The 27,218-nt window shown below is 46.3% G+C and overlaps 2 protein-coding genes across 2 annotated transcripts in view; both read left to right on the top strand.

Annotated features, from left to right (window-relative positions):
* Positions 1-11,935, top strand: part of rhpn2 (rhophilin, Rho GTPase binding protein 2) — a 108,473-nt gene extending 96,538 nt beyond the window's left edge. Inside the window, exon 16 of the transcript XR_014620843.1 lies at positions 11,808-11,935. The gene's annotated coding sequence lies outside the window, so the exon portion shown is untranslated. The remainder of the gene's footprint in view (positions 1-11,807) is intronic.
* The window catches only part of cep89 (centrosomal protein 89), a 371,884-nt gene that overhangs the window by 29,726 nt on the left and 314,940 nt on the right, over positions 1-27,218 (top strand). The window contains exons 10-12 of the mRNA XM_084337069.1: positions 10,856-10,909; positions 13,504-13,587; positions 24,567-24,670. Coding sequence (XP_084193195.1) covers positions 10,856-10,909; positions 13,504-13,587; positions 24,567-24,670 — 242 coding nt within the window. The remainder of the gene's footprint in view (positions 1-10,855; positions 10,910-13,503; positions 13,588-24,566; positions 24,671-27,218) is intronic.

Raw genomic sequence — 27,218 nt, 5'->3', positions numbered from 1 at the left:
TCACTGGCGTCCATAAGGCTCACTGGCATCCAGAAGGCTCAATGGCGTCCGTAAGGCTCAATGGCGTCCGTAAGGCTCAATGGCGTCCATAAGGCTCACTGGTGTCCATAAGGCTCACTGGCGTCCATAAGGCTCACTGGCGTCCATAAGGCTCAATGGCGTCCATAAGGCTCACTGGCGTCCATAAGGCTCACTGGTGTCCATAAGGCTCACTGGCGTCCATAAGGCTCACTGGCGTCCATAAGGCTCACTGGTGTCCATAAGGCTCACTGGCGTACATAAGGGCTCACTGGCGTCCATAAGGGCTCACTGGCGTCCATAAGGCTCACTGGCGTCCATAATTGCTCACTGGCGTCCATAAGACTCACTGGCATCCAAAAGGGCTCACTGGCGTCCATAAGGCTCACTGGCGTCCATAAGGCTCACTGGCGTCCATAAGGCTCACTGGCGTCCATAAGGCTCAATGGCGTCCATAAGACTCACTGGCGTCCATAAGGCTCACTGGCGTCCATAAGGCTCACTGGCGTCCATAAGGGCTCACTGGCGTCCATAAGGCTCACTGGCATCCATAAGGGCTCACTGGCATCCATAAGGCTCAATGGCGTCCGTAAGGCTCAATGGCGTCCATAAGGCTCAATGGCGTCCGTAAGGCTCACTGGCGTCCGTAAGGGCTCACTGGCGTCCATAAGGCTCAATGGCGTCCATAAGGCTCACTGGCGTCCATAAGGGCTCACTGGCGTCCATAAGGCTCACTGGCGTCCATAAGGGCTCACTGGCGTCCATAAGGCTCAATGGCTTCCATAAGGCTCACTGGCGTCCATAAGGCTCACTGGCGTCCATAAGGGCTCACTGGCATCCATAAGGGCTCACTGGCGTCCATAAGGGCTCACTGGCGTCCATAAGGGCTCACTGGCGTCCATAAGGCTCACTGGCGTCCATAAGGCTCACTGGCATCCATAAGGGCTCACTGGCGTCCATAAGGGCTCACTGGCATCCATAAGGCTCACTGGCGTCCATAAGGGCTCACTGGCGTCCATAAGGGCTCACTGGCATCCATAAGGGCTCACTGGCATCCATAAGGCTCACTGGCGTCCATAAGGGCTCACTGGCGTCCATAAGGCTCACTAGCGTCCATAAGGCTCACTAGCATCCATAAGGCTCACTGGCATCCATAGACCACATAGCTCATGGGAGAGCGCAGGGGGATAAAATGAATGAATGTTGATTAGAGCCTTGACGTAAGTGGTTGTAGCTACGGCTGTGGGGGTGCTGGAGACATGATCCAATCGACTTTTTTTTATACGCCTGAATCTCCTGATTCGATCTGCACTTTCGCGGCGACCTATAGTCACTTTTCCGCACCTACTCCCCAACCGGTGCAGGGAGTGTCTCTGGACAATCCGTGCTCTCCCATGAGCTCCATGTAACGCGGAAGTGCAGTGGTCTCTAAGGGCTCACTGGTGTCTATAAGGGCGCACTGGCATCCATAAGGGCTCACTAGCCTCCATAAGGCTAATATTATTTAAACAAGTCAATGCCACATGAACAGGACGAGTTTCTGACTTAAACCAAATGGAATTATCTGTTCTTCAGTGCTGCAGTTATGCAGTCTTAATTGACTTTGACATCCAAGTCCAAGTGTTAGAGGCTGGAGCCTGGTTTTCCATTCCATTGCTTCAGTGTGTGAGTCATACTCCATCAAACGGATGTATCAATAAAACTGTCAGGCTGTCCTCTGCTTACTGGCAGGAGAGGCATTATCCTGGTCTAATGTGCCCACTTTCTCTTCATTACTCACTGTTAGGGGTGTAAAAAATCAATTAAAGCGCCGATCTGTATTTCTTTTTACTGTATAAATGTGGGACATATTCACATACATTCTGATCTGAAGATGGAAAAGTTTACTAACATGCACCCTTTGATCCCTTGATTTTAAAATGTTTGACGAAAGTGCACTTTTTTTGTACTGACCGAATCTATTCATTTATTGGACTTGACAGATCAATGTAGGGATCCCGTTCTGGCAGTGTCATGTCTCTTGTGTTTTGAAGTGTCATGTATGTCTCTTGTCCCCCCCTCCACCCCACCTACCCAACCTCCTCCAATGTACAGTTTCTTCGTCAAATGTATATACTCTCTTTTTTTAGACTCTTTTTGTATCACAAACAGTACTGTATTTGTAAATCTGGTATGTCATAAATGTATAGATGTAGCAGTACTGTCTATCTGTATGTCATGTATGTCATATATGTTATGATGAATTGAAAATGGGGGACCCTGATGTAAACAAGACGAAAGTCTTTCTCTGGTCTGCATCCCCTTAACAATTGTGTGTATTGAGCTGTACTTATTGTACCCATTCTGCAATCTGTTAATACAATTTTCAATCAATCAATCAAGTCCCTGTTCTGTCTTGTTTTGTCTTGAATGTGTAGAAATGCAGCGGTTTGCCGTATCATGCTCTAAATTGACCCTTGCAGGACTAATAACGTTTTTTAAATTGAATTGAATAGTGTTGTACTCTGTATGTTACATCTACTCTCTAGTGTTGTACTCTCTAAGTTACATTACATCTACTCTCTAGTGTTGTACTCTCTAAGTTACATTACATCTACTATCTAGTGTTGTACTCTGTAAGTTATATCTACTCTCTAGTGTTGTACTTTGTAAGTTACATGTTAGTTAGTGGTGTTCAGTGTCAGTTTGCTGTTATGCTTCATCTTGTAAAGGTGTTATGCTCTAATCTCTCTCACAGCAGGGAACACCCCTAAGAGTAGAACCGCACCGCCACGACTAACCGTATTGCCACTGCCTTTTATTCTCCATTATAATAAGCCTGAACGAAAAAGTTTCCAACACTGAAAACCCAACCAAGGGACCTCAGGGCGCTAAGAGCGAGACGCTCAGCCAGTGTTCATATAACTAGGTTATAGGATAACCTATCGTTATATTATCATACTGGCCAATCGCGTCTCGCTCTTCGCCATTGTGAGATATGGGGCAGAGCAGATGCGTGGCCCAACAAGTGTACCCCCTGAGGGCCCATAAGCCCCAACCAGGGAGGAGGGGAGTCCCGTCCACCCGCCCCTCCTAACGAAGGGGGGGAGGCAGTCAACTCCACCAAAGTGCGAAAAAGGGGGAACCAGAGACCCCTGAAAAAATGCACAGCACAGGCGGGACCACGTGTGACACAGCACCCCGTGGCACACACCCACAAACCCCTGCTAGCCCACCAAATGGCGGGACGCAGGAGAGGTCCCAGACCTCAGAACCGCCTGGGAGACAGAACCTCCAGTCATGTCCACGAGGTAAAACTTAACGAAGGGACCCGGGGAGGACCAGAAGGCCGCAGCACAGATGTCCTCCACCGAGGCCCCCCCTAACGGGGCAGCAGCCCGAGGGGGGACCTGTCCCGCCAACGTGCAGCAAAAGGCAACACCCCAGCACAACTCATGTGACAGGTGCTGCTTGGACAGCGCCTATCCCGTGCAAGGGCCACCGTAACAAACAAACAGTTGAACGGAAGCCCCGAGAGTCCGAGTCCTGAGGTAAACCACCAGTGCACGGACAGGACACGACAGGTGAAGGCCCGCCTCCAACTCACTAGCGTGAGGAGGCGGACGAACGCCTGAACCACAATATCCCTGAAGCGAAAAGAGCTCCGGATATTCTTTGGCACGAAGACTGGATTAGGCCTCAGAGTCGCACCGCTACCGGCAGAATAGACAGGCACTCAGGCCGCACCGAGAGAGCACACAGCTCACCCACGCGCTTAGCGGAGGTGATGGCCAAAAAGAACGCGGTCTTCAAGACAGCTGATCCAAAGGCGCCTGCTCAAGAGGCTCAAGCGGGGCCTCCGACAACTGGCCCAGGACCAGTTGGAGGTCCCACTCGGAGACAGAGAACCTTCCACAGGCTTGAGACGCCAAGCGCCAAGCAGGAATGTTCCACGAGAGAGTGGCTGAACAATGTTCTGCCCCCACACTCGACCATACGCCACTCCCCAGCGTAAGCTGCAGTAGAGGACGGAGCGCTCGCGTACCGGATAGCGTTAACCACAGAATAGTCAAGACGCATCCCCACCAGATTCACACTGTCAGCAGCCAAGCCTAGAGGCTGCCCCAGAACAGGAGGCAGAACAGAGTTCCACGTGCCTGAGAGAGGGCCCACGGTGACCACGGAACAGGCCACGGCGGGGCCACCAAGAGCTGAATCAGGGCCGGGGACCACACAGCTGAGCCCCGGCGTGACCAGGAACAAGTCCTGCGCTCCCGACGTACCCGCCCCAACAGCTGAGCTATCAGGTGTAAGGGGGGGAATGCGTACAGAATCCCGGACGGCCACGGAATCGGTCCCAGACCTGCCAGACTATGTCTGGACATAGTCCCCACTCGTCAGGGTGAGGACCGCCCGCGACATCACACCTGCACCCACATTCTCCCTGCCAGGGATGTGGAGAGCCCTCAGGCAGCGCAGATGGAGAACGCCCATAGCCAGAGCCCGACCGCCACCCGGTGCAGACGGGGGGAGCGCACTCCTCCCTGTCTGACAATATACGACGCTGACGTCGTGTTGTCCGTCCTGATCAAAACATGCTTGCCCACCACAAGGTGGCCGAGCCGTTCTAGGACCAGAAGGACTGCCTTCAATTCCAACACATTGAATGTAGCGCAGACCGGGCAGCATGGCCTTGCCAGCTGCCCCCTACTGCGTTGGCTCAACACGTCCCCTCCCCATCCCATGAGGGAGGCGTTGGTGAAGACTGTGACATGTGACAGCCTGCTGCCCACGGGGACCCCGCTGGTGAGGGTACCAGGCCCTCCCCAGAGAACGAGGTCCCCCAGCACTGACATGGGAACCTTCAGCCGCTTCCACATGTCTCTCACCGGGTCCATTTCCATACTGGAAAAAACCACCTCTGTATCCTCCTCATGAAGAGGAGGCCAAAAGGGACCACAGCAGCAGGCGCATCACGGACAGCGCCGTAACCGCCCTAGGACGGAACCTCCCAAGCGCGCCGAGAACCATCCACTCGCCGCCGCTCTGAGAGGGATGCCCATATAAACCTTGAGCTTAGAAAAAGCCCAAGTACTCCACCCATTGACTGGGAAGAGGAGTACTCTACTTCCAGTCTACAGCAAAACCCAGGCTGGTGAGACACCACCCGCCTGGTATGAGACCTGGCGATCTACTCTAACCGACCAAGGACCAGAACGTCTTCCAGGGTAGAATACAATTCGTAAACCCCGACGACGCAGAGGCCCCAGCGCGGTCTCCACGCACTTGGTGAAGATGCGGGGAGCCAGAGAGTAGCCGAACGGCAGCCTCTGGTACCCGTATGCTAAGCCCTGCAAAGGAAGAGTAGGTAAGCCCTAGGATGGAAGATCGGGATGCGAATACGCATCCTACAGGTCTATGGAGGTAGACCTGACGGCGTCTAACAGGTGGGAGACGGTCAACATTCTGAACCTTCCATGGGACAGGTCCAGTATGGGTCTGACACCCCCCCCCCCGATTTCTCGGGCACCAGAGAATACCGAGAGGAAACGCCACGCATCGTGTCCTCCTTTGGGACCACGACGATGGCTTGCTTCGCCAACAGAGATTGGATCTCGTCGGCCAGAGCTGTCACCGCTGTTGACCCTGACAATAGGGTCTGTACCAAACCTGAAAAAGGAGGGTGGGGTTGTGCAAACTGCAACACATGTCCTCGCCTCAGCGTTCTCTCCATCCACCTCGACGTATGGCACCGCTGTAGCCATATGTGATGATAATCCCAAAGCGCACCCACCGCCACTTGGCGCTGCTCCGCTAGGAACCGTAGATAGACGGCCCGGTCCCACCCGCTGTGCGTTGCCAACCCTGGACTCACCAACCGCACGAGCAGGGCGTCTCGCGGAGCCGGGATATTGCACCCTGACACTACCAACGAGGCAATCGCACCCAAGGGGGGACCCCGACAGAAAGGGCCGGTTTGATACGGGGGAAGCTGACATCACACTGGGTGACATAAGCTCGCCCACTGAACATCTCCCCGGCATGGACTGCTGAGGATCTGTTCTGCAGCTGGACATGCAAGGTGTGTGGTCCCCACACTGCCCGATAGGGTGGGTTCCTACACACTGTAGCCCTGCAGTGATATTACTACCACCCAAATCACGTGTGCCTGACTGACCACCGCCGGTCTTCCGGCCGTGGGAGGCACTAACGTGATACCCGGCCTGGCGAGGGCGGGGCTGGGGGAACTCGCGCTGTGACCCCCTGGGCCTCGAGTTCCCCCACTGACAACCTTCGTCGTTGACAGACACCAGGCTCACCAAACACAGACGCAGAATGTGTGGCGTGGGAGCCGCTTGACAGCACAGCATTCTCACCGACAGACCCAGGCCTAGCCAGCAACTGGGTGTCAGCCCCTGTCCCCATGAGAAGCAAAACGTGGGGTCGCTTGTGCTACACTGAAGGCACTCGGCCTGCAGCCAAAGGGAACAAATCAGAGCCTGTATCCCACTGGTGTTGGGGGGGGGGGGGGGGAGTGACCGGAGAGCGAGCTAGACACAGCTAGACGCAGACGGTTTTTTAGGGCATGCTCATCTAATGTAGCCGATCCCTCGGCCGCCAAGGCTGTCGGCCTTGTGATCACCTGTTGTCTTTGTGTCCAGGGTACCTTAGGCGGGGGAAACATGGCCGCTGGTCGGGGGCCTCGCCACAGCCGCTGGCGAGGCCGCGCCCTCACCTCTGGCTGCGCGGTGCGAGGCGGTGTGGGGCCTAGGTCAAATACCGCCTGCGCTCCTGCGGAAAGACCAAAGTCCCTCTGCGGAGAGGGGAGCCCTGAGGAGGGAAAAAACCTTCTCTCCTCCTCAGAGGGAGACTGTTCCAACCAAGATGTCTGTGAACAAGCGTTGACAGCATCCTAGCCCTCCCTGCGGTTATAGCTTGCGGCTAGGTCAAAAGCTGAATAACCTCAAAACCTTGCGCAATGTTTTGACGTCGGCTGGCCCTAAGGCCCCACCACCCGACACCATTTTTGACAGAAAAAACAGCAATGTGAACAATGTTGCCAGTCACTGCTAATTTTATACCGTGGCGGTATAGGCTTTAACAGCCCACCAGCCACCTGCTGGGCCGACTTGCCTCATGGCGTCGGCCGGGCGGGACACCGTTCCACCATGTCAGAGGCAAAGGACTGATGCCACCTGCTTCACAAGCACGGAACACCAGTGGTGGCTGCAGACCAAAGTCTACTACTAGTGAAGCACTGCCTCACTAGTAGGCATGCAGCAACCTCCACTGTGGTGTGCACCCATGAAGGGGTAAATGAATAAATGAATGAAAACTCCACTAACACACTGCAGAATGGGCTAGCCCATACACACAATTGTTAAGGGGATGCAGACCAGAGAAAAACACCAGTCCTGCACACAATTCATAGATTCACAAAAAGCACACCAGCCCTGAGCCTCAGCCCATCCACCCATGTAAATGGTAAACAAGCCCCCGTTAAACCCCCAACATTAGACACCGATTGACCATGAATGGTCAAGAGGAGGGAAGACCTTTTAGTAAAGACAGGCCTCGGCGTGGAACAAGGAACGGCGTCCTAGCATTGTAGCATTAGCCACACGCTCTAGGATAGCCGGGAAAACACCCAAAACAGAGTCATGACGACCATGTTTTCCCAAATATCCTGCCCCTCGCGCCAACACATCACTCGGCTGTCTCACGGGACAACAAGCAGTATTACTCATGCTAGTATCAATGCCTGACCATGTTTTGCCAAATATCCTGCCCCTCGCGCCAACACATCACTCTGCTGTCTCATGGGACAACAAGCAGTATTACTCATGCTAGTATCAATGCCTGACAACGCAGGCCTTACCTGCGCACGACTTAGCTCGACTGCTAACCGTCGTGCGACGTCCCTCAGTCCGCTGTCACGAGACGAGGAAAACCCAGGACAGGCCCGTTGCGCTGTTTAGGATGTGCCAAGAAGATTCCAGAGGCTGGTGAACCTCCGGCGAAAACCCAACATTGTGTAATTTCTCCCTGCGTTTCATAACAGCTAGTTCACGGAGTGCACTGCTACGTCCGTGTTGGAAACAAAAAAGAGGAAGGTAGAGTGTGATGTCCGGCGTAATATAGTAGGACGCAGGGGCGTGGCCTGGTCACGTGCATGTGAGTGCAATTGTTTGTTCGTAAGCACAGTAGGTGCTAGGAGATAAGAGATATCTCATAATGGCGAAGAGCGAGACGCGATTGGCCAGTATGATAATATAACTGAATAAATGCAATTTAAACCTTGAATTTATTTTAATCGTTGCAGCTGGATTCCCACTTCCATACAGTATCAATGCATCACAATGTATTGATTATTATTGTTCCACCCCCCCCCCTGCTAGAACAACAACGCTATAGGGAGGTGTAGTGGTTACGTTTTTTCCTGTTCCACCCTCTGTTCCGCTCCATGTATTTCCCCATTGACCATTTTTAAATCGGCTCGTTTTAGAGAAATAAAGCATTAACGTTGGCATGGTGTACCTTTCTGTGCGTATTCATCCACAATCTATAGCTCAACATGAAAATATTCGCAATTAATCGTAAAGGTAGCAAAATAACGTTTATGTTTTCGTTCGCTGGGAAACCACACTGCTATTTGGCGCTGCTGACTCACGTCACCACAGCCTAGACGCCTGGCTTTAGTCACAGACCTAGGATCAGATTTCCCTTACATTCCATAAGCTTAACAATTCGTACAATGGGAAAATAACTGACCCTGAATCTGTGGCTAGTATCTCTCTGGTGGTCATAACCATTAATCTCTAAAGCCAACCACCATTTAAAAAAGCAACAATCACGTTACCATATTTGTATTTATATTTTAAATCGTATAACGTTATTTCGCTGCATATTAAATCACTGTAAATACTAATTGTTTTTACATTGTACATATTGTGTATAGTTTATAACGTTAATATTGTTTTTTACATGACGTAAGTAGCTAGCTAGCTTGCTAGCCAGCATTCACGAAACTCTAACATCCCCCGATTAAAAATGGTTCTCTCTTCTTTGTAGACGTTTGTCCTCACAAACAAAGTATTCTGCCAGGGAACTTATGGACACGACGGTAGTAGTAGTTATAAGGTTTTTGAGCTTGTAACGTTAACGTTAGTTAGCTATCGTGGTAGCCCCTTTCGTGACTGTGATACACAGTCACGAAAGGGGCTACTATCGTATCAACATGCCGTGACGTGTAGCTAGCTAGCTTGCTAACCGGCATGATGCGTGTGCAGTGTGGCCCACAGGTCTGAGAAGAGGACCTGCACATTTTACTCGTTCCCGAAACTCCTCTACATGTCCCGATTTTAAATGGTTCACGACAGTAGACATAATGCTACGTAATAGCATTTAGCAGGGTAACGTTAACGTTAGCTAGCTGGTACTATGACCCGTAACGGGGATAAGGCGACAGCCTAACAGACCAATAGCATAGCGTACTGAACAACAGGCTGCCTAGTGGTAAATGTAGTTATTTTTTTACGACAAATTAAAACCCTTATAACTACCTTGTTTCAACCAAAAATGCTTAAACAATCATGTTAGTGGTAGAAGGGAACTAATTTTGTGCAAAAATGGAAAGCTTCCCAATGTTCATGCGGCAGAATTGTTACAATAGCCGATAATCCATTTTCCCAATGATAAATCCCTATACGGGTGGAACAACCAGTGATGTCAGACTACACCTCCCTATTTACATGATCTGTTATTTCGCAGGGCTGAAAACAATCTTATATGGATGCAAGAACAGGCTGTGTTCTATCCCTGTGTGTGTGTGTGTGGGGGGGGGGGGGGGCTTTTCATGGTTAAAAACCCCCTTTTGAACTCTACGGTACATCTGAGCCTCTGAGATAGAAATTCCACTTTGATAGCGAACACAACTGGACCAACGCAGGGATTCTAGACGGAGACGATTATCTAGTTCTTTTGATTTATCTTGTTTTCCACAGTCCCTTCTCTCGCCGGGTGCCTGTTGCTTCTGCTTGTGAGTGACGCTCCTCATGACGCAGATCAATAGACACAGGCTTGGGTTTATAATCACAGCTACCTCATCCTGTGGCCACACACGCACCGCCAGGGTCCTCGATCTCTCCATCCCAGTCTCCTTTGTTATCCACCCCTCCTCTCTCTCTCTCTCTATCTCTCTCTCTCTCGCTCTCTCTCGCTCTCGCTCTCTCTCTCTCTCTCTCTCTCTCTCTCTCTCTCTCTCTCTCTCTCTCTCTCTCTCTCTCTCTCTCTTTATGTCTCTCTATCTCTCTCTCTCTCTCTCTCTCTCTCTCTCTCTCTCTCTCTCTCTCTCTCTCTCTCTCTTTCTTTCTCTCTCTCTCTCTCTGTATTTTTTACACACATAGACTCACCAGTCACACAGTATTGACAATGACACACAACCCCCCCCCCCACAAATAAACAAAAAGACACAACAATACAAGACGAAAATAAATAAAATTTAACGAAAAAGGCAGGGCATACAGCAGTCTTTCTGGTCCCTTCAGACTCCCGAGTAATCTCAGTGTATTTACCCTCAAGGCTGTCAAGCGGTAAGAGAAAGTTCAGTCCAGTATGGCAAATCCCTTCACATTGTCATGTATGGTATGAGTCAGCTTCTCCAACGGTAATGTTCTCAAAAGTACTGCATACCAGTCATCTATTGAAGGATGAAGGAAACTTTACCTGTGTTATGTAATAAACTGCACTTATAAAGTGGTTGTTATTTTCAATGGTTTGCTTCAGTATACAGTAGCAGTCGATGCACTAATAATAATCGTAGTAGTGATAATAATAGTTACTGTCATCTGTTCTCCAGAGCTCCAGAACCAGTGGGCTACCACCAGTCAAAGGATCTGCTCCCCCATGGCTGGTTAGTATATGATTTTTCATCAAAACTAAGAAATATATTCATCGATGGTTAAACCTGACTTCATCTTGCTGCCGGCCGTGGCTCTGGCTCTTGCCAAGAGGTCTATAGAAATACTAGCCCCTTACGTGACTGCGGTTTGCAAGCCTGGGGCTTTTGTGACCGCAGTCACTTGCTGGTGGGACGCGACCAGTTTAAAAAATAACAACCAAGCGTGATCGCGGGGCTGGGGGTGTGTCAAAAAGATATCCGATATGAATTTCAAAGATACCCAGCGTACAATATGGGTTTAACACAGCTTTACAGTGGGGTCTGGAAGCTCGGAGTTGCTAATAAACAGTTTAAATCATTGTTACTCCACGAGTGGTACTCACAGAGCGAGCCGTGTATTTCCGCCTGTAATGCCTGGACCAGGCAGCCAAATGCCTGGTGCGCATGCGCGGTGACACCAATGGCGGAAATACACGGCTCGCTCTGTGAGTACCACTCGTGGAGTAACAATGATTTAAACTGTTTATTAGCAACTCCGAGCTTGAAATGTGTGCTAATCTGACCACGTCATTCATTACCTGAGGATATTCTATGCTACTGGGACGGACGAGTATTTTTATCAGTGCATCAGACATATTTTTTTTTTCAATCGGCCACATGTCACACGACTAGGCCTTTTGAAGGCTACAGAATGGAATAGATGTACTTGTACTATTGTGTGTGGCACAGCAACAGCCACTCTCTCCCCAGTGAGATGTAAATCCTGCCTGAAAGGCTGTGAATAAGAATGCTGTCAAGAGGGCATCATGGTCACTGAGGGAGATCACTCGTGTCTTGCCGTTCGTGGAAATATCCTCAGCTCCTTTTGAGTCTGTAAAGAAGCAGATAGAAAGCATAATCAAGTTTCAAGTTTTCAAGTTTCAAGTTTCTTTAATAGTTGTCATACAGAAGTACAGAATACTTTTGTACAAAATGCTTCTTACTGTTGCGCTCCAGAGACTGTGCAAGACAAGATAAGTATGAAATAAAAACATAGTAAAATTAGAAGTAAAAAAAAGGTCACAGTGTTCAGTTTAGACATATGTACAATGTTCGATGCAGAATAGACGTAGTTACCATACAATATACAATACTGTGCAGTGTACTAATATACAATACTATATAGTGCAAGGCAGAAATGGAGAAATGGGACGAGGTGCAATTTAGGTACAATTCACAGTAGGTGTACGAGTTGTAGTGCAAATCCTTTATCAATAAATATAAAGTGTAAGTGTGTTTGTGTGATCTAAAGTGTGGAGAGTGGGTGCTGCAGTGTGTTGTTTGTTTGAGTGAGTGTGTGCGTGTGGGTGTGTGTGCTGTGTGCATTTGATGGTTGTTGCATAGTGATTATTGTTCGTTTAGCGATTATTGTTCGTTTAGCAGCCTGATGGCCTGGGGATAGAAGCTTCTTCTGAGTCTTTCTGTGCTCGCCTTAAGACTCCGGTATCGCTTGCCTGACCGCAGCAGTTCAAAGAGGCAGTTGTTCGGGTGGCTCGAGTCCTTAATAATTCTCTTAGCCTTCCCCTTGCACCGCTTGTAGTAAATGTTCTGGAGGGTGGGAAGCCCCCCTCCAATTGTGCGTTCGGCTGAACGTGTCACTCTTTGTAGTCTGCTACGGTCTTGTGCAGTGCTATTCCCAAACCAGGAGGTGATGTTGCCGGTCAGGATGCTCTCTATTGTACACGTAATCGTGTCGCTTGTGGTCATCTACCGTATCTATATTATTTCTGTGTTTTTTAAAGCTGTCTCATACAACAGCCTGTACACAGCACACTGAATACAAATGTATGTAAACATACTGTAAACTATTTTCTCTGGCATTTCTGCTTTATTCGACAGCATACAAAATGGACAGTGTCAGGAAAGATAGAAGAGAGAGAGAGATAGAGAGAGAGAGAGAGAGAGAGAGAGAGAGAGAGATGAGATGACATGACACGACACGTGACAAACGTCATGAGTCAGGTTCAAAGTAAACCTACAACTCTGTTAGTACATGGCACTGGTATGAGCATTAGTATCCGCTGTGGTCGGGATCCTCTGCTGTAAACAGCTGTGTGGTGATTCTGTTTCCTCTCTCTGCTCCGGCTCCAGCAGTGTTTCGTGGATGTGGACGTGTGGATGTGGACGTCTGTAGCCCTCCGAGACTAGAGCTCTCATTTTAGCTGTCTATAATGAGACAACAGCGTTTTCCTCTCCACCTCTGGAAGCATTGCACAAACATTTAGTTTTTATAGACTACCAAGTCTCCTTGCCGATTTGTAATTGGAGTGTGTGTGTGTGTGTGTCGTGTGCGTGCGTGTGTTGTATGAATGTTTTTATGTGTTGTCTCATGTTTTTGTATGCATGTGTGCCATCTTGCATCATGAGTATTGTACGGAAATATGCTCTCTCTAAATTACATGAAAACATTGACACCCATTCAGTGTTGAAGTTACAGTATGACAACGAAGCGATGTAACAGATATGGTGTGTGACACAGTTGAATGACGAGCAATGAGACACTTGGGCATTATGGGAGTCTCTATGGTGTCTCTGATTGGTGATGATGCTCTTTCCCCCTGATTTAGCTGGATATGAAATATTCATCCCCTCTGTTGCTGGCGTATGACGACAGGCTTAGCGAGAAGGATGCTCTTCTGCAGTCTGCTGAGGTAAGTGTGTGTGTGTGTGCGTGTGCGTGTGTGTGTTCACGCAATATTATTCACGATTAAGGGTGTACGACTTCGTGGTACGAACGTCGCGGTTCGGTGTGTCTATATACACCGATTACGTCTCAGGGGGGGACTATGCGACACTAGGTGGAACTATGGCTGCACATTTTACAAAATGATGCTCAATATCTGTAAAGGCTTACTTTGATCTTTAACGTTGAATATTTAGCTTGTATTGCCAAATTCAGATAAATACAACGTTGAAGCTCGTAAAGCCATGATGACAAGCGGATGGAGCAACGTAACAACATTTGGGTCAGCAGGGTCATTACAATAGGCTGAAAATTGTCATCTATTTTTTGTTCGCCCAATAATGTTAACCACTGGAAACACACACACACATACCAACACACCAACTTTCTTCCGCGCACATACACCTGCTAGTCTGGACTAGTCCTCTGAGATCCTCTCCAGTCTAGCTGCTGGGGTGTTTAAATCTGAAATATTGACAAATCCTCTGCCATTGTTGTGTAACATGTCTTAGAGTCTTCTTTTTCTACTTCATGTGAAGTTAAATCTACTCTGTGAAGTTAAACTGAAACTTAAGCTAATCTGTACTATGACTCTGCTGCTGCACAGACCTATGACATAGCTCTGCTGTTCATACATGTATAATGTTGTCTGACTAAGTATTAATAACACACTTACAACAGTATTTCTATTTGATGAACGTGCGGAAATGAATCAAAAGGGTTTTATTTCTATTTATGAAAAGAAAAGAAAAGCATACACTGGTGTGTGAGGATGGGGTCTTGCGGAGCCCAATAGCAAAACACAGGAGGAGAGAATGGAGCGGTTTTAGGGTTCTTTAATTATTCTTCCCAACCAAGCAGAGTATAACAGGAATGTGAAACAGGAATGTGAACAACACGGAGGTTATAATGTTCTTGGGGGGGAGAAGAATGAGAGCAGGTGCACTTCAGTGCAGCTGTCGGCAGCGAGAGAGAGAGGACACAGGTCTTGCGCTTGAGAGCGAGCAGGAGTCCTCTTTGCTTGGCTCGAGACGTCAGGGTGGAAGGGCGCTGGAGCGAAGTCCTGGGGCACAAGAAACAGAAGGTTAGGGAAAGCATAAACAGGGGTAGTTACAGCTGGTCTTCAGGTAGCGTCGGCGTACCTCGGTAGGCAGTTTAACACTGCGACGTCGGATGACGGGATCTGCCAGTTGAAGTAGGGAACGCTTGATGAGGTGATCTCTTGCAGCCGCGCTGATTGCTCCTCATCTGGCAGACTCGAGCTCCGATCGTGACACGGTGGGGGCTAAGGTGGAACTAAGTATAACTTGCGCTATTGTCTGTTCAAAATAATTAATAAAATTAAATAATTAAAATTAAAAGAAACTTAGCCTTATACATTTGGGATTTTTGTTGATTTTTTCCCTGTTGTATCAAACTCATACTGAACCGTAACCCCAAAACTGAGGTATATACTGAACCGTGACCCCAAAACTGAGGTATTTACTGAACCGTGACCCCAAAACTGAGGTATTTACTGAACCGTGACCCCAAAACTGAGGTATATACTGAACCGTGACCCCAAAACTGAGGTATATACTGAACCGTGACCCCAAAACTGAGGTATTTACTGAACCGTGACCCCAAAAGTGATCATGGTGTTATTTTGGCGGGGATCTACACCAAACAGAAGAAGAAGAAGTCCATAGGATACGATTTGCAGGCAGGGACCTCTTTGCAGCACCACAATATTTAATTTAGAACGTTGTTTTCACGCACATTGCACCTTTAAAAAAACATTGAGCCTCCTGTGATGGATATTGCGCTAGAGTCTAGACCATATCCAATTCTGATTAATTGTTCAGCCCTAGTGTGAAGGTGTGAAGCTTTCTGTCTGTGTTTCCAGTCATTATTATCCAGTGAATACTTTCTTTAAAGATTTTTAGGCTGATACAAAATCTACATATTACGTACAATATATGTATCACTACAGAAACTTAAGTCCTTTACCTTGTCCCTTCCACCCCTCCGTTCTGAGTCAGCATCTGAAAACCCTCCATTTGGACGGCCAGTTGGAGGACATCATAGCAGAATGTGCGTTTTGCGCCAAAGAAAATGATGCCATTTAAAACAAGTTTCAAGTTTCAAGTTTCTTTAATATTTGTCATACAGAAGTACAGAATACTTTTATACAAAATGCTTCTTACTGTTACGCTCCAGAGACTGTGCAAGACAAGATAAGTATAAAATAAAATAACATAGTAAAATTAGAAGTAAAAAATGAGGTCACAGTGTTCAGTTTATACATATGTACAATGTTCGATGCAGAATAGACGTAGTTACCATACAATATACAATACTGTGCAGTGTACTAATATACAATACTATATAGTGCAAGGCAGAAATGGGACGAGGTGCAATTTAGGTACAATTCACAGTAGGTGTACGAGTTGTAGTGCAAATCCTTTATCAATAAATATAAAGTGTAAAGTGTGTTTGTGTGATCTAAAGTGTGGAGAGTGGGTGCTGCAGTGTGTTGTTTGTTTGAGTGAGTGTGTGCGTGGGTGTGTGTGCTGTGTGCATTTGATGGTTGTTGCATAGTGTTTATTGTTCGTTTAGCAGCCTGATGGCCTGGGGATAGAAGCTTCTTCTGAGTCTTTCTGTGCTCGCCTTAAGACTCCGGTATCGCTTGCCTGACCGCAGCAGTTCAAAGAGGCAGTTGTTCGGGTGGCTCGAGTCCTTAATAATTCTCTTAGCCTTCCCCTTGCACCGCTTGTTGTAAATGTTCTGGAGGGTGGGAAGCCCCCCTCCAACAAGTGTGCATTAACGTGTTATTATTGCGTTAACTTTGTTAGCCCTAAAAAAAGAAAACATTTACTGTAGCATCGTAACTTACTGGGGTGACAGAGGGCTCAGGAGGTAGAGCAGTCGCCTGGTAATTGAAAGGTTCATGGTTCGATTCCAGCTCTTCCCAGCAGCATGTCAGCATGAGCAAAACACTTAACCCCTGCTCCCGATGAGCACATTGGCACCTTGCTTGGTTGCCTCCGCCGTCAGTGTGTGAATGTGTGAGTGAATGGGTGTGTGAGGCATAATGAGTGTGAGGCATAAGTTATGAAGTGCTTTGGATAAAAGCCATATATAAATGCAGTTTATCTACAATCTGCTCCTCCAGAACTGACTCTACCCATCCACGCCAGTTTGCTAGCAACCCGGCTAATCTCTCCTACCCTCCTACAGCCACTAATACACCTGTCACAGTACGGGGAGGCTTATGGAATTGTCAATCAGCAGTCAAGAAAGCTGACTTCATTACTGCCTACGCCCATAGTCTAAATCTGCAGCTCCTGGCTCTAACTGAGACCTGGATAACTCCCAATAACTCATCAACACCTGCAGCATTATCTACAAACTATAACTTCACTCACACACCTCGACCCTCCAGACAGGGTGGAGGCACTGGCCTCATGACATCTCCTTCATGGGCTACAAACCTAACACAACTCCCAGAACTGTCACTCTCCTCCCTCGAATATCATGCAATATCTGTCTCTAATCCTTTCAATCTCACCATTGTTACACTCTATCGCCCTCCAGGTCCCCTCGATCACTTCATAGATGAGCTGGACATGCTTATAAGCTCCTTACCGGAAGATGGTACCCCGCTCCTTCTATTGGGCGACTTCAACCTGCCTGACTCATCTCAGTCGGTCCCAGTGGTCTCCCTCCTACAACAATTTGACCTGACTCCCACTGCCATGCCTCCCACCCACAAAGCAGGCAACTCCTTGGATCTCATATTTTCGCGTAACTCCAGCATCATTAACACCACGGTAACTCCCCTACATGTATCTGACCATTCCTTCATATCCTTCTCACTAACTCTCATGCTTAACCGAAAGGTCTTCACCCCAACTCAAACCGTCTCACTCAGACGTAACCTGGCCTCCCTATCCCCCTCCACCCTCTCCTCTGACATAATATCCGCTCTACCTTTGAGTGACACCTTCTCTGCTCTCCCCACAGAGATGGCAACCTCCACCCTCCTCTCAGCCCTTGCAACCTCCTTTGACAAGCTCTGTCCCCTCGTTGAGAAACCTGCCCGCCGTTCCCCACCCAGTCCATGGCTGACGGATGCAGTGAGAGAACAAAGACAGGTCCTGAGAGCGGTTGAGAGGAAGTATAGAAAGTCACGCCTCACTGCTGACATCGACACATATCACAACCTCTTGTTAACATTCTCCAAAACCATTACTAATGCCAAAGCTTCTTTCTTTCACCATAGGATCGAGGCCTCTGCCAAGAATCTTCGCAAACTGCATGCTACCATGTCCTCCCTCCTCACTCCCCCCCCACCCCCTCCTCCCTCATCTTTTTCTGCCGAAGACTTTGCGATCTTCTTTGAGGAAAAAGTGGAGAACATCCGCAGCTCCTTCTCCCAACCCCCAACCATTCCAAACGCTGAATCGAGAACCTCATCCTTCACTCTGTCATCTTTCTCTCCCATTACAGAAGCCGAGACCCTGACACTGGTAACGTCGAACCGTCCCACTACATGCCAGCTGGATCAGTTACCCTCCCCACTCCTCCAGACCATAGCACCAAACATCATCCCATTCCTAACTGCAACCATCAACTCCTCACTCAACTCTGGGGTGGTTCCCACCTCCCTAAAACAAGCCAGAGTCACGCCCCTCATAAAAAAACCAACCCTGAACCCCACCGTCATAGCCAACTATCGTCCTGTCTCTCTTCTCTCCTTCCTTTCTAAAACACTTGAACGTGCTGTATCCAACCAACTTACTGCTTATCTCTTACAGAATGACCTCCTAGACCCCAATCAGTCTGGCTTCCGGACTGGCCACTCGACAGAAACGGCCCTCATTGCGGTCACAGAGGCACTTCACTTAGCAAAAGCGAAGGGCCTCTCCTCTGTCCTGATTCTCCTAGATCTATCTGCAGCCTTCGACACAGTCAACCATCAGATCCTCCTCGCGGCCCTCGCAGGAATGGGAGTGGCTGGATCTGCGCTGACATGGCTGACATCATACCTCAACGACCGCTCCTACCAAGTGTCATGGAGAGGGACTCTGTCGGCCACCCGCCCCCTCCGGACGGGTGTCCCCCAGGGCTCGGTCCTAGGACCCCTTCTCTTCTCCCTCTACACTAAATCACTGGGTAACATTATCACGTCTCATGGCTTCTCATATCATTGTTATGCCGATGATACTCAACTCTTCCTCTCCTTCCCTCCCTCAGATATCCACGTCTCTGAGCGGATCTCGGCCTGTCTGTCCGACATCTCCGCCTGGATGACGACCAACCACCTCAAACTGAACCTAAGCAAAACAGAACTGCTCCACCTACCGGCCAAATCCTCCCCCCTGACCGACCTTTCCATCACAGTCGAGAATGCAGCTGTGACCACGTCCCCGACCGCCAAGAACCTTGGTGTTGTCCTCGACGACCAGTTGAACTTCTCTGCTCACATCGCAGCGACAACCAGAACCTGCAGATTCCTCCTGAGCAACGTCAGAAGGATACGCCCCTTCCTGACAAAAGAAGCCACCCAACTCCTCGTCCAATCAACAGTCATCTCCCGCCTCGACTACTGCAACGCACTGCTAGCTGGCCTCCCGGCCACTGCCACCAAGCCTCTTCAACTCATTCAAAACGCAGCGGCCCGCCTGATCTCAAACCTACCGAAGTCGGCCCATGTCACCCCACTTCTTAGGGACCTGCACTGGCTCCCCATTGCTGCACGTATCCGCTTCAAGGCCCTCGACCTAGCATACCGTGCGGCAAAGGGAACCGCTCCCGCCTACCTCCGGTCAATGGTCTCTAACTACACACCCTCAAAACCCCTACGCTCTGCATCTTCTGGCCGCCTCAGACCTACTCCTATCCGAGCTCCGGGAGGGTCATCAAAGAGAAGCCGCCTATTCTCAGTCCTTGCCCCACAATGGTGGAATGAACTACCCATCCCAGTTAGGACAGCCGAATCCCGTCCAATCTTTCGCCGTCGACTAAAGACTCACTTCTTCAACCATTATCTGAAATGATTAAAAAAAAAAAAAAAAAAAAAAATCTAACCCTGACTAACCTTACTGTCATGCACTTGTCCTAATAAACTAACCTACACTGTAGCACTCAACACTTTGATGAACATTGTTACTCAGCTGATAGAGTTGTACCCTTCTTGCTGTCTTGTCGTACAGAACTTGTAAGTCGCTTTGGATAAAAGCGTCAGCTAAATGTAAATGTAAATCTATCTTATAATATGTGTACTCTCCTGTGTGCTGTCAGAAAAAAAAATAGGCTTATTGAAAGAAAGTGTCAGGCCCAACCTAATAAATAGATACAACTGGACAAATGTTGAAGTACATACTGAATACAGTGTATTTTAAGAGTTCAACACCTCACATAATCAATGTGATTAATACGACTTATCATGATCTATATCTTACACAGAAGCACACAGGCAAACATGCATGTTAGCTTCTCCTTTTTCTATTACAGTGATTAGGTCCTGGAGATTCACATATTAGATAACTACTTATGGCTATCTTTGATTATACCTTTCAAAGATAAGCTTGTCAGGGTGAACATGTCAAAATCGAAAGAGTTCAACATTCTCCACCATATATTCTCTATGATAATGTGATCAGAAATTCCCTGTGTGCATATGTTCTGGTTCAAATGTTCTCCACATCAAAGGCCTATGCCTATATTTGTCATTTTCTTCTCAATTTAGTCACTATACCAATTCCCTGTGTGTATCTCGGCCCTGGTCAATGGATCAAGGCTAAGTAATTAGCTTCATACTTCGGGAGGTATTTAAGCATTACATCACGCGACGGAGTGTGTTATACAAATTAGATCACACCTATGGGTGGTTGTTAGCCGAGGGTCTTTAGACCCCCATAGGTGTGATCTAATTTGTATAACACACGACTTCAAGTGATATAATGCGTTTATACAATGACCAAATTCACCCAACCTTATTGCTATACAATAAACACACAGTAATTGAAGCATAATGGAGATTTATTCACAAAACCATCCACAGAGAAAGTAGATCCCATAGTAGATCCACTAGTAGACACCAGAGGGAGCTCCACAAACAATGTTAAACCCAGATTCGGCTCAAACAAGGGACTAAACACCCTACCCACAGCTGTAAAGGAATGTGAATCACTACCCACTTTCAAAACCAAAAGATGGCACCTACGGGAGACTGCAATTCGAAACTGGCCCCTGTAAATGTCCTAACCCAACCCCCTCCAATGTACAGTAAATGTCCTAACCCAATAATACACAATACCCTTTTCTTGGGACCAAGTAAGGTTTCGTTGATAATCCAATGCACAGTTACCCCCCCACCCCGCCTACCCACCCCCCCCCACCCAACCATCTCCAATGTACAGTTTCCCCACCCCACCTACCCAACCCCCCCTCCACCCCACCTACCCAACCTCCTCCAATGTATAGTTTCTTCGTCAAATGTATATATTCTCTTTTTTAGACTCTTTTTGTATCACAAACAGTATTGTATTTGTAAAGCTGGTATGTCATAAATGTATAGATGTAGCAGTACTGTCTATCTGTATGTCAAGTATGTCATATATGTTATGATGAATTGAAAATGGGGGACCCTGATGTAAACAAGACGAAAGTCTTTCTCTGGTCTGCATCCCCTTAACAATTGTGTGTATTGAGCCGTACTGTATTGTACCCATTCTGCAACCTGTTAATAACATTTTCAATCAATCAATCAAATCTGACACAAAAAAAAAGGTCGACGGCCATTTAAAAAAAGAAATATGTATGTCCGCGATTTTTCTTTTGTTTCACAATGGGTCATGACAAATTAATTACATAATCCATGTGTATGTAACGAACTAACATATTCCAGTTGACTGTATCTTTTTTGGAGGATTCGTTCAAAAGCTATTCATACTTCCATTTTTCTATCTATGGCTGATTGATTCAGACAGAAAAAAATAAGTAATTCGGTTGTGGGAGGGATCTGGGGTCATGTGGAGTGTGTTATACAAAATAACAACTGGTAACTTGACTGTTTCAGCCAATCAGAATCAAGAAATTTGCATGCCATTGTATAAAGTTAAATAAAAAATTGTCTACCCTAGTCTGCTAATTAAGTTGAGCTTCCAAACCATTTAGGGTTAATTTGATAGTTTTGGTAGTTTTTTCCCTGGTAGCAAAAAGTTCTAACGTGATTTGAATGGAAAATTAAATTGTATACTTGAAGGCTGAAAGGGTGCTGTAAATCAAGTGATTGATTGATTGATTGATTGATTGAAAACTTTATTAACAGATTGCAGAATGGGTACACAACAGATTCAAAGGGGAAAACGCCAACCGGCGTGTATTTATTTACACAAAATAAATAACAAAAACATAACAACAGAACAAACAAACGACTGTGGTGGTGTAGTGTGTGTAGGCAGAAGCCTGGAATATGATGTATGTAATTAATCAATGTGTCTGTATGCTGGGGACTATGTGAGTAGGTTTAACATAGCCCCTTTCGGGACTGTAAATCACGCCAACATCGTAGGACGAGCTATGCTTTCCGGGAATCAACAGTCCCTTCTACGATAATGTGAAAATCCCACAATTAAGTATGTTACGCTGTTCGGCAACAAAACGCTCCTCGTACAAGTGTCGCACAGTCATTTCAAAGGTACAGTACTCACAGCTGCACGAGGGTTTCGGACAGACAGGCGCTAGGGTTTGAAAGTTCGGTGTTGCTAATAAACATTTGAAATAATTTTAATAAACTTGTCAACACTGCTCAAAACTGCTTTACTTCCGGCTTGGGCTGCCTGGTGCGCCTGCGCTGTGATCTGCGCTGTGATCGCACCAGGCAGCCAAAGCCGGAAGTAAAGCCGCATTGACAAGTTTATTAAAATGATTTAAAATGTTTATTAGCAACACCGAGCTTTCAAACCCTAGCGTCTGTCTGAAACCCTGTTTTGTTTCTGTTATTTATTTTGTGTATATAAATACACGCCGGTTGCCGTTTTCCCCTTTGAATCTGTTTTTACAGGTCCCGTTCCTCTGTTCCCATAACAGTTAGTTTGAGAACCCATATGTTTATGCACATTTTTCTTTTAGTCCTGCTTACTAAATTATGATGACCATTGCATTTTGACTGGCAGTTTTGTTTTAAGTGGCAGTCCTAATATAGCCTATTGTGGTTTTGGAGAGAGCAGATACCTTCTCCTTCTCTCTGTTCATAGCATATAAGTATATAGAAAAAGGTTAATAGCCACGACTCCAGAAGACATGACACACACACACACACACACACACACAGTCACACACAGTCACACACAGTCACACACACACAGTGGTGTAGTGGTGGTTAACACTGTCGCCTCACAGCTAGAAGGTCCAGGGTTCGATTTCCGCTTGGGAACCGTTGCCAGGTACCCAGGTGGGGTATCTCCCGGGCCTTTCTGTGTGGAGGTTGCATGTTCTCCCCATGCTCGCAAGGGTTTCCCCTCCCGATAAGATAAACCCAATGGAAAAACATGCACAACAGATCGCTAACGCTGTCGCGCTCCCTGACAAAGACGGACAGGAGCATTTGGATTGGTCCCCGGGGCGCGGCCCCACGCCGCAGCCCCTATCTGTTCCCGGCTGCCCTTGGGGGAAAGGACGACGGGATGGGTCAAGCACAGACTCAATTTCATCGGCGACCCCCAATTTTCTTTTACTGTGTGTGCCGCCCATCTCATGTGTGTGTCACTGCATGATGAATAAAGACTTCTTCAAAAAGTCCAGTTTATATACACACACAAGGAATAAAACATCCAGCTGAATAAAACACAGCAAAGCCCATAAAGCTACAGGTGCATCACCCTGGTTTGTGCTGTGAATAAAAGCAGCGTTGAATTTTCAGTTCTTAGTCATTCCACAGTGTGCTGTAATTTCTCCTTTTTTTATCTGTTTTGCCTTCTCCCGGTAGATATAGGATTGTCCTCATGAGACCGAGGCTCTCAGCTTAATGCTGTTCTCCTCAAAACATGTTAATCATTCTCTCTGTAATCCATTGGAAAGATGCCTAGCGGTATATGCATGGGAATGAAATTACACTGCTGTGTAAGAACGGTGGTTACTATGTCCTTTCTCTGAAATTGTTTAGTCATACAGCAAATTATTGGTTGTCAGTCCTTTCACTGCACACTTAATTACAGCAGCATTATACAGGTTGCTTTATTATGCATTGCTGTTATAATTTGTGTTGGGCGATCCATCTTTTCCAGCTGTTTCACCAGCTCTTTCTTCACCATTTCAGCTGGTTTATTATTGGGGTGGACTCAACTTGCAGCTCATATTGACATACACTTCAAAAGTGTTTTAGTTCATTGGAGCATTGGGAGCTATTACCGTAGGTCATTTTAAATTCCAAATGTCTGCAGATGGATGGAACATTCTTAGCTACAGGAGATGGCAAAAAAAATAAAACCTTTCCTTCTTCAACATCAAAGAGAAGCAGGCTATTCTCGGTCCTTGCTCCACAATGATGTAATGAACTTTCCACCACAGTCAGGACAGCCAAAACCTACAACATTTTCCACCGTCGACTAAAAACACACCATTTCTTCAATCAATATATAAGGAAGAAAACAATATAAAAATGGTCTTTTACTAGTATGCACTCTGCCGCTAAGGAATCTACCTTGACTATATTACTACCTACTATGCTAATGTAGCGCTCAAGTTCAACACTGTTTGACAACAATCTTTACTGCCAGAGGTGTACCCTTCCTGCTGACTTGTTGTACAGAACACAAACTATGACATTTCAAGAGAAGGCCATGGTGTACCTTGTCAAATGTGGACAGTGAATTGACCTGATCTGAAACTCAGCCCTTTTTTCGTTGATCCTCCAATCACAACTGTTGCTTCCCTCGGACAAACCTTGTGTTCACGCAGGAGGACCTGGCGAGGTTCCGCACGCGAGTGGAAGAGGTGATCCAAGAGAACGAGAAGCTCCATGAAGAATTAGCCAGGACTGGGGGAGTCAACCAGAAGGAGTGGTGAGTGTGTGTGTGTGTGACCTGTCCATCTGTTTTACTTTCTAGTGTGGGTTGTCTCTATTTCTCTGCGTGACAAGTAGCCCCCCCAACTATAGAGCTGCCTCTACCTCTACTGCCTTCCCAGTTGATCAGTCGTCAATTGTTTTTTTAGTCCTATATTTAAATAGGTAATGTTGCGTGGTTACATTAATTTGCAAGGCAAGTAATGTATAAAATGCCTTTACAGGATAAGTTGAATAATAATAATATTGTATATTGCACTTTTCATACAGAAGTTGCAGTTCAAAGTGCTTCACAACAAAGAAAAAATACAGTCATAAGCGAGCATAAAAAAGATAGAGAGGTAGCAAGGTAAGGTAAATCACAGTGTTTCACATTAGGATCTAACATCCCAATAGGCCTCTCTGTTTACGGTTTCATTCAGTAATACAAATAATAGAAAATAGAATAGACAGAATAAAAAAGTGCGGTTTGATTCAGTTTAAAAATAGGCAAAAAATTATAAAATAGAACGGACTTAATAGTTCACTAAAAACAGAGCAGTGCAAAGTACACAAGGTTACATTAATCATGTTGATATAGATTACTTGGATGTACCTTCGCATGATGATGATGATGATGATGACGATGGAATGCAGATGTTTTTACTTTGGTTGCAATCAATACAAGACCACCCACTTATCTTTCACTCTCCTTCATCCTCAGCCCTCTCTCTTTTAATTCCTGCCCCTCCTCCTCCTCCTCCTCCCCCTGCCCTATCCTCTCTTCTTCTCTTAATATCAACTCTTCTTCTACCCTAATCTAATGTTGTGACTGGTCCAAAAATAAAGATATTGTCCTCCTGAGACCAAGGCTCTCAGCTTAATCCTGTTCTCCTAGTTACATAATCAAAACAAGGTAATCATTCTAGTCTGTAATCCATTGGAAAGATGCCTAGCGGTATATGCATGGGAATGAAATGACACTGCTGTGTAAGAACGTGGTTACTATGTCCTTTCTCTGTGGAATTGTTTTGTCACAGAAAATGTTGGCTTGGTTGTCGGTGCTTTCCTGCACACTGAATTAGAGAAGCATTATACGGTTTGCTTTATTGTTATGCATTACTGTTATAATTTGTGTTGGGCAATCCATCTTACCTTTCACTCTCCTTCATCATCATTCCTCCCTCTTTTAATTCATTTTCCTATCTCCTCTCCTCCTTCACTTAACCTGTTCCACACGATGTGAAAATCCGCATAAAATATATACCTAGGTAAATGGAATATTGCTCCACTTCTACAAGGGCTATTTGCATATTCTTGGTATCTAGGTACATCCATGGACCTCAGGGAATGTATTCACAGTGTCAGAAATATTGTGTATATTACTAGGCTTGCTTAAATTGTGATTAAACAAAGGAGAATATGAATTATGATTTTTCTCTGCATCTTTGACAGTGAATAACACCATGATAATAATGACCAAACTTAAAAAACTGCCACTGATCTCGTTCAGTACCCTCTTGAGATCATGTGTACAAAAGATCGAAGTAAATTAATAAAGGGAAGATGATAAAACCGAAGGTTCTGTAGATACAGTACTGAATTCTCCCATCCGGACCAATGCAATTTGAAATATTATTATAGAATATAGAATAGATGCTTATACATTACCTTATTATAGCCAATTCGCACATTTATATATATATATATACATATATTATCTTTCAAATGCCCGAATTCAATTTGGATTTAGTATCACCAGGCGTGCATAAGAACAGATAATGATATCTACTGTAATCTAGTGTACTTTTTTTATTTTCCACACAGTGCAACCGTTTTGAAACTAATTTCAGATCTAATTGTTCCTACATGCTAACAATAGGGAGGAGGAACTAACTGCGTTTCAATATTTGTCAAAAACGTTACCTTTTGTGGCTTATTATCGCAAATCATAACAGTTATTGATATGATTCATTCAGAACGCTGAACTTTGAACCCCCACAGTATGTGACAGGAAGTGTAGTTCGGAAAAATTCCAACGCTGGTCGACAGCTATGCATGTCCTCTACAAAATGGCTGCAAAAAGACTACAATTCCCATGGTTCAAAATTTCCATTTCCGTTTCCGGCTTGGATAGACGATCGAAAATTGAAAACTTTGTATTTTATTTTTTTATTATTTTTTAAACAAACACATAAACAAACATGACAACACACGATTAGATATACAAGCATTGTAAAACAGTGTACATCAGTTAACTCATCGTTTGGATAAATGTCTTATACAAGATATACCCCTAATACCTGCTATCTATTCCCCTACACACATATGCTCCTGCTCGCACCCCCCGCCCTGGACCCCCCCATGGATAATCCATCCATTATCCTTCGCTCCTACCCAAACACTACCATTAAATGCTAGCTTTTATTCTCTCCACCACTTCTAACCACATTGTCAATTTGGATTCATTGAGACCCAAAGTTCTTGCTGTAGATATTTCTAGATAAATCACATCGAGATATGTAAGAATCCAGACCTTTCGGCAAATTTTTTCCGGTTGAAACCAT

Source organism: Notolepis coatsorum (genome assembly GCF_963971535.1).
Source record: "Notolepis coatsorum genome assembly, chromosome: 20".
In the NCBI taxonomy this organism is placed as follows: domain Eukaryota; kingdom Metazoa; phylum Chordata; class Actinopteri; order Aulopiformes; family Paralepididae; genus Notolepis; species Notolepis coatsorum.
Note: the sequence above shows the minus strand (reverse complement) of the source record. Positions and strands in the feature narration are given on the sequence as shown.